This window comes from Neocloeon triangulifer, unplaced genomic scaffold, assembly GCF_031216515.1.
Source record: "Neocloeon triangulifer isolate White Clay Creek 2 clone unplaced genomic scaffold, ASM3121651v1 ptg000003l, whole genome shotgun sequence".
Taxonomy (NCBI): domain Eukaryota; kingdom Metazoa; phylum Arthropoda; class Insecta; order Ephemeroptera; family Baetidae; genus Neocloeon; species Neocloeon triangulifer.
Window position 1 is genome coordinate 9,060,392 of NW_026775546.1, and position 19,850 is coordinate 9,080,241.

General features: G+C 33.5%; 3 protein-coding genes and 1 long non-coding RNA gene across 5 annotated transcripts; 1 reads left to right on the forward strand and 3 right to left on the reverse strand.

Moving 5' to 3' along the window:
• Positions 1-798: 798 nt before the first annotated feature.
• LOC132192414 (uncharacterized) lies at positions 799-6,842 on the reverse strand. The gene is made up of 2 exons (XM_059612372.1): positions 6,275-6,842; positions 799-3,851 (listed from the first exon to the last, which is right to left on the reverse strand). Exons 1-2 carry the CDS (start codon positions 6,605-6,607, stop codon positions 2,934-2,936), a joined length of 1,251 nt encoding a protein of 416 aa, XP_059468355.1. The 5' UTR covers positions 6,608-6,842; the 3' UTR covers positions 799-2,933.
• A 2,426-nt stretch (positions 6,843-9,268) lies between these two features.
• LOC132192735 (high affinity copper uptake protein 1-like) lies at positions 9,269-10,504 on the reverse strand. The gene is made up of 4 exons (XM_059612831.1): positions 10,363-10,504; positions 10,179-10,312; positions 10,072-10,128; positions 9,269-10,008 (listed from the first exon to the last, which is right to left on the reverse strand). The coding sequence occupies exons 1-4, from the start codon at positions 10,411-10,413 to the stop codon at positions 9,783-9,785; spliced, it is 468 nt and encodes a 155-aa protein (XP_059468814.1). The 5' UTR covers positions 10,414-10,504; the 3' UTR covers positions 9,269-9,782.
• A 490-nt stretch (positions 10,505-10,994) lies between these two features.
• On the forward strand, positions 10,995-12,770 carry LOC132192736 (uncharacterized). Its single transcript, XR_009441366.1, has 2 exons — positions 10,995-11,089; positions 11,145-12,770. It is a non-coding gene; the product is annotated as an uncharacterized LOC132192736 (long non-coding RNA).
• Positions 11,694-18,692, reverse strand: LOC132192734 (facilitated trehalose transporter Tret1-like). Of its 2 annotated transcripts, none has more exons than XM_059612830.1 (7): positions 18,532-18,692; positions 15,499-15,653; positions 14,800-15,096; positions 14,244-14,511; positions 13,454-13,843; positions 12,892-13,089; positions 11,694-12,407 (listed from the first exon to the last, which is right to left on the reverse strand). In XM_059612830.1, exons 2-7 carry the CDS (start codon positions 15,632-15,634, stop codon positions 12,155-12,157), a joined length of 1,542 nt encoding a protein of 513 aa, XP_059468813.1. In that variant the 5' UTR covers positions 15,635-15,653; positions 18,532-18,692; the 3' UTR covers positions 11,694-12,154. The 2 variants fall into 2 exon arrangements, with proteins under 2 accessions (XP_059468813.1, XP_059468812.1); XM_059612829.1 differs by lacking the exon at positions 18,532-18,692 and adding an exon at positions 15,787-16,008.
• Positions 18,693-19,850: the final 1,158 nt, after the last annotated feature.

Genomic DNA, 19,850 nt, shown 5'->3' on the forward strand with positions numbered 1-19,850 from the left:
AATTGGTCAACTCTCATCAAACCAGGCCCTCCTGAAAAATTACCATTTTTTTTGCTCACTTGCACGCGATCACTGCTATATAATCGAAAGTGCAAATTCTAGTGAAATTGACGTGCCTAATCCGGTCTGCCGCTTTGGCTTGTTTATAGCCAAGATTAATTTTATTGCAGATTTATTCTTGGAGAGCAGGCGGGGCTCACGCTATAATCCTGAAAAATTACAGACAAGTGACCATTTAAAAAAATTGCTTTCAATCTATATTTTTAAACTCATTAGACGCAAAATTTTTTGCTGCACAAATAAAAAGCTGCGATGAATTTGTAACGGGAATTAATAAAAAGATGGTTGATAAATGTAAAATGAATAGTATTTTACCCGCATAGTTTGGTCGCGAAATTTTTTCTAGCGCGCAGTTATTACGGTTTCTGCAAAGTCTTTAAAAACACAACCATTAGAGATATTTTTTGTAGAGACAAAATATTATTATTTTCAAATGTCTCATAACAAATTGACTCAGTTTGAAGCAGATATATCACGATCTTAGAATAAATTATTAGTAGAACACTCTCTTGTAATCTTACTAGAGAAATTTGTTTTGTAATTGAGAGAAGCATTCTTTCTCACAGTTAAACGCATATAATTAATAGAAATCTCCTGCACCTCCAACTCTGACGCGGCGAATTTCTTATCCTCCTCATGCTTCGGAGAAATAAAAATCAGCAAGTCAAAATAGTTAGCCAATTCACGATTTTAAAGCATTAGAAGAAAATCACACAGTGGCAATTACATATTCACAAAATTGTATTTTTTATTTATTTATGGAAATCGACGTGTTTTCACAAAGTTAACGAGTCTCTTCACAAAACCTCATCGTTTTTCACTTTTTGTCCATCCATGCATGTCGTCGATGTGCGTGCGTTTTTTATGCAGATTATTATGGCTCGCGCCACCACACGTCATAATCAACTTTCCTCTTCGGCAGTCCTATAAACACGTCGCGTCTGCCTGCGATTCCTTTCACTCGTCCTCCTTTATGAGGATCACAGATACACTCGTCCATCATCAGAGAAATCACACGCTGATATTCTCACACAGTGGCACTTTTAATAATTATACAGTTTAATTCTAATGCACGAGATGTGTTCAGTAAAAATATTTATGTGGTACTTATGAATGTGATATGGAACTGTTTTTGTAAATTATGTTGATTTGATCATAATAAATAAAAGCGACAAAATTTAAATAAAATATTTGATTACGACTGAAAAGAAACAATGCAAACTTTTTGAATATTAATACGAATAATACGTAATAATGACAATTCTTATTTACTTGTTAAAACAGAAAAACAATAGAATTTATTCCAGATATTCAAGAAGTAGAAAATAGGCTCTTTGTGGATATATTAATCATGGCGCATTTCATCATGATATTAGAGCAATTCTTTCTAATAATGTATTTTAAAATATTAAAAAAAGATATTTTTTAATTCAAATTAATTAAATGAAAATAAAAATTTTGAGTTAATTGATTCGTTTTCAAAGTTAATTATAGTTTTTATTTTACTAAGCTTTTCTACTTATTGAAACTTTGAAAAGTTAATGATATAATAAGAAATTTTATCAAAATGATGGATTGCGTGTTTGGAGAATAGTCAAATTAGGGTTTTGTAACTGTAAGCAGTAAATTTTGACGCTTTTGCGCTCTACTTTTCCTGCTGATTGTGATTTTTGGGTGCACGATCGAGACGCGCCTTATGCTCCGGTTTGTACATTCTCAAAAGACGAGCGAAATAAATATAATACTTGAAGCGTTATTATACCATTAACAGTTACGGATGCGCAAAAACTGGCTCGTCGCGCACAAAGGGGAAAGATGTTATCTGCGAGAAATATAAAGAGCAAAGCGTGTGTCAGCCGGTATGTAATTAAAAGCAAACGAAGCGCATATATACAACTCTCAAGGCGGAATTGCAATTTTTGTTGCAGATACAATAATTACTAAAAAGTCGTGTACACAATTTTTGCCTTCACAGTGAAACTCTCCCAAATTAAAGAAAAAAAAAATATATGCTGGTTTATAAATCTGCTTAAAATTTTTTGCACCGCAGTCAACGAGATCATGATAAATGAAAGTTGCGTTGAACATATCTGTAGACCATAGTATTTGGGAAGTAATTATGGTGTGGATTTCATTTGCATATCATATATTTTTTTTTATAAACGCGCCGACTGCAAATGATTTTCCAAGGATAAATTTTAATTTTGTTTCCTTATTTTTTTTGTTGCTAATTTTCTCAAAGTTATGATAGAAATTCAGATTTTAAAAGTATGTACAATTATAGGAAGTAGATTAACTTCTGGATTAATTGAAGAGATTCTACTGCAACCAAAACACTTATTTCCAAATTAGAAGTAAAAATGACGTATTTATAATTTTTTTTTTACAATTTTTGGCTTGATTAATCTGAATTAGTCCTTCATAATAATGGGAATTAAAAATATTTTCCTTTTACTATAACAATGAGAAACTGATGCGCTGATATACGCTGCTTAACAAAATCAAAGATAGAAAATAAAATTTTTTTTTTTTAAGTGATAAGCAAGATAAAAAGGGTTATTATTTTAATTTAATATGTGAATATAACTTTTCTGATTCTCTTTAGCCATGACTTATTTTCAATGAATTGAATTATCATAAATAATAAGTTAATTTAAAAAAGGTATATCTAGAAGGAATTAAAATTAAATTTGTTTGTAATTTTTGGTAACTTTCTTTTGAAACTGATGAAATTGTCACTTTCTCACGGAACGGAAGATGCATTTTTTTCAGTGAATTTTAATGAGCAAATCTCTGCAGCAAAACTGGCTTCGCGCTGTCCGGTTTTCTTAAATGTTTGTTCACCACAAAAAATCGTCACTCTTCCCGTCTAGTCATACGAGCCGGTCACTATTTGAAGACCAGAAGATAAACGTGTTGTGGCGCGACGAGTGCGCTGAACTGCTGCTGCCCGCCTCGTCCAACTCTTCCAACAACTCCTCCACGTGCACGTTCCGCCTCTGCAGCGAGTCGTCCTCGATGTGTGACCCGGACAGGCTGTCCGGCCTATCCATCGACACGTCATTTCCCACCTGGAATTCCTCAAATTCAGGGGCGTCCATATTGAGACTGGCGTTGTGGACGCGTGTATTGGGGAAGGCCATGCCTTGTCCGTGGATGGACAGCGCCGTCGGACGGCCGTTGAACCACGAACCCAACTTGTGGGTTGACGCACTTTGCGAGTGAGAATTCATCAGGTTGATTAGCCGCTGCGGAAGGTGCAGGGACGACTCGCCGACCGACCTTTCGGAGGAAACGTCCGACGTGGACTCCGTCCGGGGCGGTTGGGGCGACCGACGCATCTTAAATACCAGCAGGACGATGGCCAGAGTGAGCACCGAAAGGCCGCAACAAGTGCCCACCACGATGTAGGCCACGCTTTCCGCCTCCAACGACCACTCGTCTTCTCGACGGGCAGTCTGGTTGGGCGTCCAGGCCCTCCGGACGGCGGTAGTTGCACTCGCGGACGTCGTCCAGATTTCCCTCACGTCCTCCGTGGGCACGGTTGGAAGGAACGGTGCTGTGGTCGGACGGATTCGGGGGGTGGTGCTTCTGGTAGGAGGGGTGGTTGGAGAGGGAGGGATGGTGGTGCTCTTTGGGGTCGGCGCCACTGTTGAAGTTAAGAGGGTTTTTGATGCTGTGACGAAAGGGAAAGGGGTGACCGTCGAGGGGATGTTTGTTGTTGTATCTTCGTAATAATACTCGTCGTCCTCTTCATCGTCATCTCCAGTTTCCTCCAAGTAATACTCCGTCTGGAAAATAAAATTAGAAACTTATTTGACAAAAATGAATACAATGTGGATAAATGAACAATAATAATGAAAATCAATAATATTTTGAATAAGCCAAAATTACCGTAGTTTAAATAACCCTAAAAATGAATTTCTTTAAGTAAAAATGAATGGCAAAAACGGTAAAAAAAACCTTTTTGTTTCTATTCAATTTCGTACTTTAAAGCTTCATCTAAAGTTTTTGGTACCTTAAAAAATAGCGACAAACACAAAATCTAGTAACAATGACAAATTTAGCTGAATTCACATTTTTTATTAATTTTCCCTCTTCATTGTTAACTCATAAACAGCAGGAAACAATTCATATATTAACTCTCTCAAAGGCAACTCTGCTAAAATTATTAGTTAGATAAATTTGGTAAAATATGTTAATAAGCGTTGTAATATTGATCATTTTAAAAAGATTTTTATGAAATTTTTACCTCTGCTTTATAAATCTTAATTTCATAAAAATCTAAATATTCAAAAATGAACACATTATTATTAATAATAAAATAAATAGTACTAAAATAAAAAAAAAATAAAAATAAAATATTATAAAAAATATAAATTTAATTGTTTGATTTATATTTTAAATACTATTATTACTACAAATTAAGATATTTGTCATAAAAATTAAAAAAATTTATCATGATAAATGTATTTCAGTTATGGGTAAAAGTCAAGATTTATTGCGCTTCTTGTTTTTTCTTAACGGAACTGCAATTTTTTTGGAAAAATGGACTACTCTCTATTCACTACGTGACGTATTCGCTTGTCGAATATTTTCTATGAAATATTTTCACGAAAACTAATAAAGAATATCTCCACTGCGGTGCGTGCCTGTGGTATAATATTATAAATAAATGGTGCTGGCTATGATGACGGTGCTATTTAAACATCCTGATCGTAAAAGTTTGACGCGTTCAGCAGACCGCGCATCGAGTAAACAGCCGCATCTAAAATTATATTTACTTTTTCTTAATTAACCTACTGACTCGAATGATTCTGGAAATTATCGAACATAAAAACCGTTACGCTTTTAGGCCGGTGCATTCGGCGAAATTAATATGGCACAGTTGCAGCGGAGTGCGAATCGAAACACCTTGAATTATAAATTGTTCAAGGCCCTGGCCATTGTTTTAATCGTCCTGGTGTGAAACATATTATTTTTATACTCGAGCGAAGAAGTGCTCAAGCGGAAAACTCTCCGGCTGATCTGGTCGACAGATTATATAAAATTGTTGGTGCGGATTTCTCTGTCGGTAAAATGATATACATGAAACGGAGCGGCTGCTACTTGCACATTCATATTCCTAACACACGCCATTAAACCTTCTCGTTTGGACGCATTTATTATCCTCTAATGAAAGAAAGCGAAATTGGAGCCCTAAGGCGAGGAGAGCAGCACCACAATAAAAATCCACCAGATCCACCGACGGCTAAAATTCACAAATTCTTTTTCTATACTCAGTATTTTAATTATATAAAAGGATCCGTAAAAAGAGTACAATTTTTAGAAAGCTATATAATTATATTTGCAGTCAATTACTTAATGAAATTTGCGTTTATTGCATTAATGTTGAGGTGGCGTGCTTTGGGTTATTTGTTTCACCGTGCGAAGCCCGTCAGCTGCTGACAAAAGACTTCAACGCGCGCAATTGTGAAAAATATGTGTGTTAGCATTGTGCAAGTCATTGCCACAAGAAGAGAATAACGCAAAATCCGCACTTTCTTTTTAAAATTTAACGTGATGTTTCCATCAAAACGGCTCTGAATGAACCATTATTGTGGAGGAAACGTATAAAAATGACAATATAATTTAGCTAAATGGAAGTTTAGTCATTTTGTCATCAGTCATTATTATCTCCTTTCTTTGAAAATTAACATTTTTCTCATTCATTTTGCGTCACGCAACCTCGGAATCACCAGTGCTTGAATTTAATAATTATTAATGTATTATAATTTTTATTCTACTGCAACTGTAGTTTCTTCCAACTAGATCAATCCATATCATTTGCTAAATAAATCAGTGCTTTATTTTGATTTAAAATTGGACTTTTCAACGTGACAACGTAGATTTTTTGCAAATAGCGTCTGTCTCATTTAAAATTTTTTAGATTTTAAACAACCTTTACATAAAATTTTTATACCATTTTAGCAGTATTTCCAAAAAGCTATGTTTTAAGAAAAATAAAATGTAATAATTTTTCTAGTCTTCTCTGAAAATTTGAGCGTTATTCATAAATATTAGCTTGCAACTTTTTAAGTGACTTTTTATTATAAAAAAAAACTCGAATTAAAATATTTGAACAAAAATCGCTTGATAAAAATTGGACCACAGTAAAATTAAATTAATTTGTGTTAGTATTACAATTACACAATTAAATTATAACAAAGCTCACCCCAGATTGAGGATTCCTCGCATCTTTGGAGCCTCGGGTGTTGTTCAGCTTTCGTAGGTCCATGCTGCTGTAGTAGACAACTTCGGACAGTTCCTTTTGCGTGAGAAGAGGGTCCGTGTTGACAGGCACAGCCATGGCGGCCACGAACCTTAAGGGCACTTGCCTGGAGGGCAGTCGCACCCCCGACGGCCACGCCACCATGATTTTGTCCGGCTCGGGTCCGTCGTTGCGGCGCTGGGGGCCGTAGTCGGGCGTCAGAATCACGTAGGGCAGCACGGAGGCGGCTTCCGCGGCCGCGAAAAAGGCGGCCACCAGCACGAGCACGCGACGCATGCCGGCCGCACCGACATAAGGTAAGAAATGCGTCCGACACCGAACACTGATTCAGACTAACTAACAAACTAACTGAAAGAAAGACGCAACGCGCGCGGTGAATGAGCTCCAGCGCAGGCCCCTACTACTTTTCTTGCAATACAAACTCCTCTGTGTTGCAGCGCCGTTTCAAATGCATTGCTTTCCTTTCCATTGAGTGAGACAAGAAGAATGATGCCTTGATTGCAAGAGAAGAATTATTTTATAAAGGACGGAGAACATTTTTTTGATAACAATAGTTGTTAAAATTAATTCTGCTATTAATTAACAATACAGTTGACTCTAAAATTAAAAAAGAGGATAATTATATAGACAAATCGTTAATTTTTTTTATATATTTTAATTTAGTCTTCATTTCAATAAATCAACTTATCTTTACTTTCTTATCTTTACAAGATGATAGGTGGACTTTCAAAATTGTATGAGCACAAATGTTAAAATTTCCAGCTAATATTGAAAATAAAAAGACTAAATTTGCTGGCTTTATCAAAATAACAGCAAAATGTAGCTGCAATAACTTCTTAAGGGCAAATAACCTAATTAGAAAAATATCAGGAGCTTTTGTTGACAAAAAATAATTTAGTTTTCATGTTTGTTTTTCCTATTATTTACCAAATTTCCCAAAAAGAGACCAAAAATTTATAACGAAAAAGGATATATGCATCTTCACTTTCAAAATTTGCTGTTTATTGACGGAACTTCATTTCATCATATGAGAAAAGTCACTCACTCTTGTTGATCCTTCACACTTCAGTTAATTCAAAACAAATTATTAAATTTTTACCTCATTCCCTGCTCTCGCTGCTAACAAACAAAGGTGAAAATAATGAATGAGAATCTTGGACAAGCCACTTCCGGGACATCTTTTATGACATGATGACGATTTTTGTGTTATGCACACGGGAAGATTGCAGCTGCAATTAATGAAATTGAGAGAAAAGGCAAATCTTGTTGTGAAACGCGGCCGTTGATGGGTATTATATTAATTGTTGTCGCGACGAGAGAAAAAGAGAGCAACCTGACGCGCCAACACTGATGCAAACTGCATGGTGTGATTCTATCTTTTATGTTCAGGAGATCGTTAAAAAGAGATAAACCTGAATTCAATTGACATAGTGCCAGTTTATAAATGCTCAGCTATTCTCGCAACTCGACCCTGAAATTAGAAGAAAAACGCACAGGAAATTGGTTTTTATTATAAAAAAAATGATAATAAAATATGAATTACCTCTTTTTTGCAGTAACTTAAATTTACTTAAAATATTGAAACAAAATCTTTTAATATAATATGTAATATATCAATGCTGAAAAATAACAAAAAGTAGTTTGAAATATTTCAATTTAATTCAATTTATTTTTCTCCAAACAAGTCAGTACAATCAATTGTGTAAAAATTGGTTGGGAGAAAAATAGGCACACAGTGCTAGTGAACAACTCACTGAAACTCATAACCGCGTATTTACCAAGAGGCGATAAATACCCGATTACTCGCCGTAATGCAGCCTAAACTACAAAAAACCAATTATGCAAGTTTCATTTAACTAAAGCATAAAGTACATAGATTTTTTTCACTTTTATTTCTATACTTGTACCGGGTTATGGGTTGTACTATAATAGAATTTAAAATAAACTTCCAAAAATATTCAGAATAAATAACAAATAAACATGTATTTAGTTTTTCAGAAGAAGAGAAGATTTTTGTATCAATAAAAGATGCAAAAATTTAAAAAAAGATATGGTAATATGGTATATATTAAAAAATTTTAGAACCGTGTGTCTTGGAATCTTTATTAACTTTTTTTTAAATGGTCGAAACCAAAAACAGTGAGATTAGCTCCACACTCTCCTCAGTGTAAACACAAACAGTTGTACTGAAATTGTAAAACCAAACAATGCGACATTATTCAATCTCTATTTAATTACATCACATAGAGTCGCGAGAAAAAAATAGAGCATTGTTCGTCCCAGGTCGTTTCGGACAATCAAATCTCGTCTTTGAGCGAGTGAAAATATTTCGCAAGTGAGAATATAAAACGATGTTCTGCATTTTTACTATCAGCTGCAAGGAAATGGATACACGTAACATTGATGAAGTGCGGTTTTTGCAGTGGGACGAAATAAATCCAAAAATCTTCTCAGGATTTCACTCTTCATTTCCGCGCACCGGCCGCCACCGATCGTCGCGTGCGGTGAGAATTATATCGAAGGAAGCAGCGGCCGATGCAGATCTCTTTTCATCCAAGACTGCTTTACTCGATCGATTTGCAGTGATCTCATCTACAAGTAATTGATTCTCACAGGCCGCTTCCTATTTTGGTGAATTGCAATGATATGCCACCGCACACGTTTCTTAACAAGAGAGAAACTTGGAAATGTCACTCGACGATTTTTCAGCTCTCTCTACTGTGAAATTACACAAAAATTCGCGAACTGATTAATTGCACGTTGACGTAATGTTTTTTTTATAATTACCTGCTAAAAATGCTAAAATTGTTTACCGGAAGTAAGAAAAGAATTTCACATGTTGGTGTGTTATAGAAATAATTTAATTACCATTATTATCATCACTGTATTTTTTAATTCACGGGAATAAATTATTTTAGTGAAAAAGAGTTATGTTTTTGTTTGATGAATGGCAAATTTATTGAATCTTGACTAATTAAAAAGGTACAAGTTGAAAATGGAAAAGTCTGCAAGCATAATTATATTTTTCAGATTTTACCAAAAAAAAAAAATAATAATAAATAAGTAAAAAATAATGACGGCATATTAAGGAAAAAAAGGAGGAAATCCTTGATTTAAAATTTCAAAAACTCTTAAAACTTTTTAAATAGTACAAGAGACAAAACAAACTGAAGTAGTATTTAACTTTCCACGATTTACATGGTGGTTACAAGTTATTATTTTTGCTCTTTTAATTGAACGTAGAAATTGTAGCTAGCTTTTGCATCAGTTACCGTTGACTTTAAATTAAAACATTTATTTAAAACACAATTTTTCAATTCTTTAATTATATTGTTTTTTATATACAAGGTGTATTTACCAATAGAATGACTTAATTAATTAATACTTTCAGGGAAAAAAAATAATATCATGCATGATCAAGCTGCAATATCATCAAATGACTCTCATCAATTTAGCTTTTTTCCTTGCAATTGCATTTTGCTCGCGACGATTCCTGCTGCAGCATATTGAGTTTTCTCCAGCCGAAAACGTAATAGCCGATTGTCGAGCCACAGACGACGGAAATAAAGAGCCACGCGTTGTAATACATCACGATCAGCATCAGAAAGTAGCTCAGCATTACCTGAACTACGTGTAAACCAGTCTGCACCAAGTGAGGAGAGCCAAAGATCAGTTTTCTAAATTAACATTAAAAATAATAATACAATTTTGCTTTATATTAGATTAAAACAAAACTATACCTTATTGGCGTCAGATTTTCAACCTTCTTCAAACTCTCTTTCCAAAAAAGATGCTCCCTGACAAAGACAAAAATAAAAATATTCAGTTTCAAAAAGCAAAAAAATACCTGAGAGATTTGAGCCCTTCATACAAAATTGCCATTGCCATAATTCCAAACATGGATCCCACCAAACTGCCCTCGTTTCGGATTTTCCAAGTGTCGAATAACACATTTTCGCAGTAACCAAAATGGAAAGACGTCTAGGTTCAAAATTTATGAATAAAGAAAAATGAAAAAATTTGAAACTTACAGACATCATGGTGTGACCCATGTCAAAGTGCATGCACGGATCTTCCTCCATTTCATACAAAAGTGATTGGATCGGTGGTTAGAAACTTGTGACTTGCACAACAAACTCGCACGTATTTATACATATATGTATATCAATCAGTCAAACTTTATCAGAGAATTCTTAGATTACGCACGATAGCGTGTTAAATTTTCGTATTCAAAAGTTAAAGAAGAGAGGCCTGAGGCATTTTAAATAGATTCATGTAGTGATTTTTATAAATATTTCCATTTAAAATTTTTTCATAAATTTACTTTCTATTCAAATAAAAAAATTTTTGATTAATTATTTTATTGATATAAATGTATGTTGTAAGTTGTATGAAAAAACTTAGATAATGTATAATTTATAGTTCTTTTATTGTCATTTCTGCCTTTTGGTTGGAATAATTACTATGAAAATTTTGGATCAAATGTTATTTTCTTCTTCTTATTTTTGAAAAATTCAAGCAGAAATCTTGTGCGGCTCATCAACTGATATGAAATGCACATAGGCAATGCATTGCGATTTAAATACACGATAAAAACGATTTCACCCGACACCAAGAAAATCACACGGCTTTTGCGGACAAAAATTTGCACACGGCTCGTTTTCTTTGTCTCAAAAATGGTATGATTGATAAGAATTACTTGAAGAGCGACCGTCGTCCTGTTGACCTGCAGCTCATTTATTATCTTATGGAACACAGGTGCATTGATTAAACTATGTGTCAAGAATTAATTATTAATATATAATATAATTAGAAACGTCACGTTTGCAGAGCTTTGGGACTTTCAGTCAACACATTATTTTATCCTGATCTTATGCATTTTTTTTTGTAAACATTTGTATTAAAAAAAAAAAAAAAAATAAGAACTTAATAATTTAGCAGCATGAAATTTGAGCCACATTTGGTCATTCTATTTTCAAGTCTATTAATAGTAAAGTCTGAACCGAGCACCTGCCTGAAGCAGTAGACCAACAACTCGCTTTTCACTGACGCTTGGCAAGTTGCCTATATATCGGTTAGTAATGAAGATTTTTTTGTATTATAATTAATTGAGCTTGACAGTCGTTATTTTTTTTAAAATAAGATTACTCGCATTATATTATTTGTTATTGAAAAATTATGGGCCATTTTCCATATTTTGACTTTTTTAAATGATATTTTTTAATTCCAGGGTACAATTTTTTAAGTATGGTAGGCTTATTCACTGATTTTGTTTTAGTTTTTGAATTAAATAATGTTACTGAACTTGTTGTTTTCAAAGAACTTCTTTCTCTACAGGTTTATAAAAAGATAAATTCAAAGGTTTTCAGTTTTAGAAAATAAAATTATATAATTTTTTTATTGAACAATAAATAAAATAAACCAATTTCTGGGAAAAAAATTATCATATATTCAATACACTTGTGTTCCCAGCAGTTAATCTTTGAGTGAGAGAAAAAATAGCTTTATTGGATGGAAATCTGATAATTTCGACAAGTATTAACGCTTCATTTAAAATGTTGCTGGCAATTTAAAAGCAGGTGAACAACAAATAATGTGTGCGAAACGTAATATAATAAAAATAGAACACATGATAAGAGGTAAGCAAAATCCACGCTCCACGCTTCATATATCAAGATCATACATATCAGATTAATTGTTTTAAATATATTGCACCAATTTATAAAATACAAAATGTTTCCAAAGTTTAAAATAAGCAAATAATAACTCTTTACACCGATTAGAATAAAAGACTTCCTTCATATCACAAAAAGATTAAAATCCTCAAAATCGTTGTTGCATGTCAACAGTGTGGTGTTGCTCCTTTTTGGAGAGAGCAATGCTGTTTGGCGAAAATTGCGTCAGGTTGTTGTGCGCCGAGTTTTTGCTGGCCAAAATATCTTGGATGTCGTCGAGACTCTTGCCGCGCGTTTCAGGTACAAAGAAGTGGACGAAAGCCAAGCCTGCCAGCAGAAGGATTGTAAAGATCCAAAATGTTGAGGACCCATTGAGCCAAGACACCAAGTCCCCATAGAATCTGAGAAAAAAATTATTTTTATGGATATAATGTTTTTCATGTTTTTACACTTGGAATATTGATCGAATAGAATTGAATCATGAATTGAATTCACATTTTTATTAAGCACCCATTTCAATGTGTTGATGTTCAGATTGCCAGTATGGGAATTGCAACTTACTTATTTTTTTGTAAAAACAAATTTGATTTATAAACCCCATTGAGGAAATGCCAACTTTGAATTCAAATCACCATGAATGAAATTTGATCACAAAAACAAATTTAATTGTTAAAATTTATGTTTAAAATGAAAATAATTTAATAAATATAAAATACTACATATGAAAGGAAAATCATTAAATAAATAATAAGTAAAAATGTAAATGTGTTGTTTTGTTTTTATAGTAATGTATTTGCATGCCTACAGTGTTTGCTCAAGAAACAAACATAATTCGCATTATTTTAAAGAATATAAGGAATATAATAAGTTATGAAGAAAGCCTACCTGGTAACAAGGAAGGCAATTAGCCAGTTGATGCACGCTGACAAAGCCGATGCGGAGCCTTTGATTTCTGCGGGGAAAAGTTCTCCGAGCATCAACCACGGAATTGGTCCAGCTCCGAGGGAGAAGGCAACAAAATAGATGCAAATCAGGAGTATGGGAAGCCAACCTAATCCCGACACGCTTAACTCATCTACCTCTCTGAAAACAAAAATAATAATATGAAATACACTTAAAATCTTTGTAAAAATATAAATTTAAAAAGAAATTTGGATTTTTAAAAAGATACCAAAACTCAAACAAAAAATTTATATACCCCTCTTTAAATTATAAGAGCAAAATTAAAAATCATGAAATATTAAAGGGAAACATAATTGATGAAGATAATTTATCACAAAATTCTTGAAAAGTAATTATTTAAAGAAAACTTGTTAATTTTATGTTCTATTGCATTTCATAAAATAATATTTTCTACAAAATTTATGTCTTTTTGATAAGGGATATAAGAAAAGTAAAGTAAAATGAAATATAAATTATAATTGTTAAAAAAAATATTCCTCTATACCTAAAGTAGAGGTAGACGCCGAGGAAAAGGGTGCAAGCGGCCATTGCGGCCTGAGAGGCGGACATGAGGAGTCGGCGGCCAAGGCGGTCGATGACGAGCAGGGCGGCCACGGTGGCCACGAGTTGCACGGCACCTACAACAATCACCGAGTAGCGGCTCTCAAGCGACGAACCGGCCGCCTTGAAGAGATCTTCCGTGTAGAAAACGACGGCGTTGATGCCGGACAGTTGCTGACAGGCCATCAGACCGATCGACACCATCAGGGCCCTTCTTGCGGCCAACGTGTCCAGCATTCTAGTCACTGGGACGCTGCGCTGACTTTCAGAATTTTGCTGCATTTCGCGCAGTTCAAACTCGCAATCTGCACCTCCACGGAACCACTGCAGGGCTCTAGAAAGTATGTAAAAAAAAATTTATAATTTGAGATAAAAAAAAAATACATGATCATAAATGGTATCATTAAAAATAAATAGTTAGTTTATGTGCAAATTGTAATAATCGTAAAAATATATAAAATTTAAATGCAAGACGTATGTAGTTATTTTTATAATTATATTCTAAATGTCAAATCATGTCAAATAAATTGATTGATTACATTTTTTTTAATTATTTTAAATATTTTAATTTGTATGACTGTATTTTGTTCGTAAATTTAAAAAACAATTTTAAATATTTTCAAAAATTGACATAAGAACGCAAAATTTTAACAAGCTCTTAAAATTAAATTATTATTAAAACAAAAAAGTTTTAATCATAATTAACTTATATTAAAATTTTTAGGTTTTCATACCTGTGGGCTTCTTCCCGTCTCTTCATCTTGAGGTGGAATTGCGGCGTCTCGGGCATCCAGAAAAAGAGGAAGCCGAAAATGACGGGCACGCTCAAGCAGACCGCATTGAGAGCGGTTAGGGAGATAAATGCGCCGAGAACAAAGACAAACTCGATGCCGACAACCACCATCAGTTGGAAGAGGGTGCCCAGGGCGCCTCGGATCTCCTTTTCAGCAATCTCACCCACATACAAATTGCACGCCACACTGAAAACGCCACCACAGAATCCTGTTCCGGAGAATAAGGAAAGTTGAAAATTGGGATAATATTGTTAGCATTTCATTCAAAAGATTTAGAAGAAAATGAATTAAAAAAATAATTAAACAGATAAATATCATAAACTTCAGAAAAGTCTATGTAAAAAAATGGAATTATAAAAACACAAATTTGCTATGATGAAAATTCATAAAATTTTAATGAAAAGAAATGTTATTAAATAATAGATATAGGTTAATCTAGATTTTCCAATTAAATAATAATTATGTTATATTGGGATTGATTATTTTTTAATTTTACCAGTGATAAGTCGTCCCGCGTAAAGCATTTCGACGCCGGACGCAAAGAGGATGAGCGCCCATCCGAAGATGAAGGGCAGCGCAGTCCAGAACATGGTCTGCTTTCGGCCAACGCGTTCGACCAGGATGCCTGCAGGAAAAGTGGAGGCGGCAGCGCCGATTGTCAGCAGCGAGCCGACCCACGCGAACTCGGACGCCGACACGTCAAAGTCAACCTCGGACGTGTCGCCCTGCAGACGACCACTTGCCGGCGACGACCAGCCGATTACATTTCCCAACGCAAAAGCACCCAACGTTGCTGCAAAAAAAATAATTAAAATTGAAATTAATTGATGTATTGAGATTTAATTTCTGATTGGACTATTTTTGATAACTTTTCTCTTTTTAAATCAACTTTTGTTTTGGTTCAGAGATCTTGAAATAAAAGTAAAAAACTTCTCAGAGTTATCAAATTTATAATTTAAGAAGTAATGAAATTTTAAAATGAACTTCAAACAAAATATAAATTGACTAAATTTATAAACCTGGCAAAAGTCTCTGCAGACTTTTTTATATCATTCTGGGAATTATCTATGATTTTTTTTCTAAAATATCTGCGTAGTAAAAATATTTTTAACTTATTGATTGATAATTATAAATTTAAATAAATTCGATGTATTTAAAATGAAGTCAAAATTAAATATATAATTTTTTCGCTTACCTGAAACTGCAGCAATGTACTGTGTTAGTCTACGGGGTTTTGGATTTTGAGCGGCTGCCTCTTCAGCCTTGAGATTGGCCGCCACCGAGTCAACCGAGCCAGTGACCAGGGTAGTAGTGCTTGTCATTCGGCTCATCTTGAAGTGACGAATTAAACTGTAAAAATTAAAAACTAATTTATATTCAAGCTAGAACGTAAATTTCAAAATAAGAAAATCATATGATTTTAATTAATTTCTTTTATGAATTAAATAATTTAATTGGAGTCCCTTATCAAATAAAAATCAACCTTGGAAGAAATATCGAGTTGAGTGTCGACGCCCTTTTGATTCCACTGAGCGAATTATGCCGATTGCTTTTTGCAGGCGTGGAGTGCAATAAAATCAACGTCATGCAAATATTTGCCGCCGAATTAAGTCAACACAACACGGCGCAGACAAATTGACCGACTTTCTGCTCTCGTCGCACTCGCAAGCTATTTTATCCGTTTGGTGTTTGTTCTTCGGATCGCGTGCAGTCATTCTCGTTATCTAAAGAAAGAAATAAAGAATGGAAACAAGGATGCGTTTTCCTGATTGAGAACGGGGGAAATTTCGTGCGATTTCTTTCCTCACAGACCGCGGCGCGCCAAGTAAAAAAAACATACACAAAACCTGTCTCGCGCGCCTGTTCAGGGAAATCCCCGACCTTCGCCTGCGATGCGTGCCACGAATATTTTATTCAAAGCTCTCTTTGGTACTTTCGCATTGCCGGAGAGCAGCAGGTTTTTGAAATTTGCTACCGGCCAGGGTCTTCGACCGTACGACCTCTATGGAAGTTTTTTTTTTTTAGAGAATATTTTAATTTTTTTTTCTCTCCATTTCAGGTACCGTTCAATAAGTTTGATAATAAAATTGCTCTTAAAATTATGTTTTTAAGATGTATAATTAAGTAAATATGGTAAACACATTTATATAAATAATTAATTAATTATTATTTGGAGACCTAACATAAATTTTAAGGCAACTTTAAAGAATAATATTTATGTGTGAGCATCCCAGAATATCGAAGTTTTAATTTTCAAATTCATGTAATCGATTTTTATGAGCAAGTAATGTTATATTTTCTTTAAGTAAATTAAAATTTATAAAATTTTTATTTCTGCTCTAAAAATTAATAAAAATAACTCGTCAATTTGCGTTTTAAAAATAAGTTAAAATTTTTGTGAATAATAATATGCATATATTATAATAACACAAAGAAAAGAATTAATTAAAATAGGTTTAAATATCTATTAATATTCATTGAAAAAAATTTAAAAAAAGAAAACATGATATTTTTTTTTTTTGCCTTCCATCACTTATGAGTTTTATGACTAGAATGTTCTTAAGAATGCGATAATTGGAAAATTGGAGCTCAATTTTTTGCTGACAGGCATATTTTTTTGGCGTTTTGCTTGTCACGGAACCATTATGCGCCATTATTATTTATTTTGTAAATATATAAGTGTGTTCACTATTTAGCGTCTTCTGACTGTGTGTGAATTCAGGTGAAAATTGCAAACCAAATAAGGAAAAAAAAAGAGCCAACAAGAAACGTCGTGTGTTGGACTTTGCTTATATTCTGAACTTCTAAAACAAAATTTTTTTAATTCCTTTAAAGAAATAATTTTGAGAGCAATTTAAAAAATTAAATAAATAAACTAAAAATCATATAATAAGAACAATTAAGGAAGAATATTTACTAAAATTCCACGTCAATTAAGAAAGCGGCACGACAGGACACGTTGGCTTTTTATTTCCGTTTCCGAGCGCGACACTTGATAAGAAAAGTTGGAACATATAATTGCCTCCGTGGTGTGATACGGACTTCGGAGGGAAAAAGCGAGGCGTATTTCTCGCTCGTTGCGCTTTGACGAGGAAGGGAATGCATTATTATTTCGACTTCTGCAACTGTCAAGGCGACCGGAGCCCCAATGTCAAAAAGTGCAACTGGCCGCGTGACATTGTGATGTGCATTGTTCGCATTCATTATTTTGACAAGTCAGGAGCCGTGGTTAAGGCTGCGCACGTACGCCGCGGTTGAGCAGAATTAATTTTTAATTGGACTGTTTCGATTCGATTCTAAAAGCACGTTCGTAAATTAATAATTTAAGTGAATATTTCCTACATAAAATAAAGATTTGATTTTTGACAAAAAAATTTATTAATAATAATTTATAAACAGAGTATAATAATTTATTATATCTGTTTGGTATAAAATATTTATAGCTATTTTGACCTTAAGATTAAAAAAATTAAACTCGTTCAACCACACCTTTTTGTTCAATTAGCAACGCTATGGACATTCTGGTTAAAGCTTGAAATGCTTGAATCATGTTGGTGAGAGTTTATGAGCCTTCAATTTAAAATCCAGCTCACAGTAATTCAATTCAAAACTCGTCGGCCAATCAGCAATGCTAACAACTCTATGTAAAAACCAAACCCTCTCTATAACCAGATCTAATTTTAATTCCAATAATATTCTCGTTTCTTGTGTATTTTATACATCTTGTTCTTTTTTAATTTTTAAGAACGTGCCAGATCTCCAAATTTCCTCTAATTTGTCTTCTGACCGCGAATTATTAAATTAGAAAACCGTTTGTTTTGATGCCTGAAGCCGAATCAAGCACGAATTTCTCTTCGTACGAGATTATTTTGACGCGCATTCTACGTTAGAACCACGTGCTCCGATAAATTGGATTTACCAAAACAACGCCCCGAGGGCAGTAATTAGAGAGACACGACAGCAAGCAAAACAATGCTGAAAATTAAAAAGTAGATCTAGTAAATCAATCGAAGAATTTGAAGTCATGATTGACCTAAAACTTTAACATTATATCAAATAATGACTGAAACTTGACGCATTTTAAAATATATCACGACAATGTTGTCATAAAAAATTGTTAAAAATTTATAATTAAAAATATTTTTCTCGAAACAATTAAATTCTCTTGAAATTCTTAAGGCAACATTTCCAATTTGGGAATTATTTAATTGGTTATTACATTACATACCTTAATTAATACTTTTTGGTACGTTTTAATTGCCAGCGGCTTTCTGCTCTGCTATACTTGGTGTTGTCCTTTCCTGTTCTCCATCAGCCAGTGCCGACCGCTGCGTTGACACTGATATAGAGCCGAGCGCGTTTCGTGCGCGTTCCTCCTCTGCTTTTCGCCCCACTGAAGCTCTCTGTTGTTTGGTCGTTAACATTACGAATATTCTTCGCCACAGCACAAACCGTCCGCGAAGTGCTGGAAATTCCATGGATTTTGTCGGAGGAAAATCTCCATGTATTGTGTAATTCCAGTTCTTAAAAAAAGGCCCAGGACTTTGTATTATATTAATTCTGTCGATGAAACAATTGAACTTTATTGTCAGAATCTGAAAATATTATATTATAAATTATATAAAAATATTTTTATCAATTTTAATTTGACAAGCATTAATACAAGAATAAAAAATTTAAAATGATTTAAAGTAATAACAATATTTTATATACAGCAACATTTTCTATGTTTTGTAAAAACTAAATTTAAATTGTGTGTTGAAAATCTTCATGAAAGTAATATTGATTAGTTCTCAAGTAAATTTTCACATTAAACACGTAAATTCTGGATTTTTGTAGGGCTTGTTTAATTAAAATAAACTCCAGTTAATTTTACTGTATTGTTTTTTTATTTTTTATTATTTCATATTTTGGTATTTTTCAATAAATTTCATGTTAGTGTGTCTCAAACATTATACATTATCATGAATAATAATAATATAATCATAAATTGGGGGTATAATTGTGTAATTAGAATCAGCTTCACTATCACCTCCACTTATTTAAATTACTCAGCAACTTCAACATCTGCTCCTCCGTATGGTAATACGTATTTATATTTTCACAAAAAAATAATCGCAACCATTACAATGACGAAAAACATAAAACGTGTATGGCTCATATATGGTCAGATATATTTTTTTCTTACAAAGGTGCGTCTCGGAAAAAGTGAATAATAATTATATTAACAAAACTTACATTTTACAAAAGAAACAACGGGGCTAGTGAATTGCATTGCAATAACACACACACACACATATTTTCCAACTCAATAGGCACATAAATGAGCGAAATTATGCATATTTACAACGAAACAACGCAAAATTTACGGCTTTATTATTAAATACTCTCTCAAATTTTTTTGTTAATCGATTAAATATTCAGTTAAAACTCAGTCTACTCTCGATTCGGTTATTAATGAAAAATCAAACTTGCAGAGAATTTGGTTTTTTAATCCAGCGTGGACTCAAAACTTTTGAGCTTTCGTGTTACTTTGCGCAAGTACAT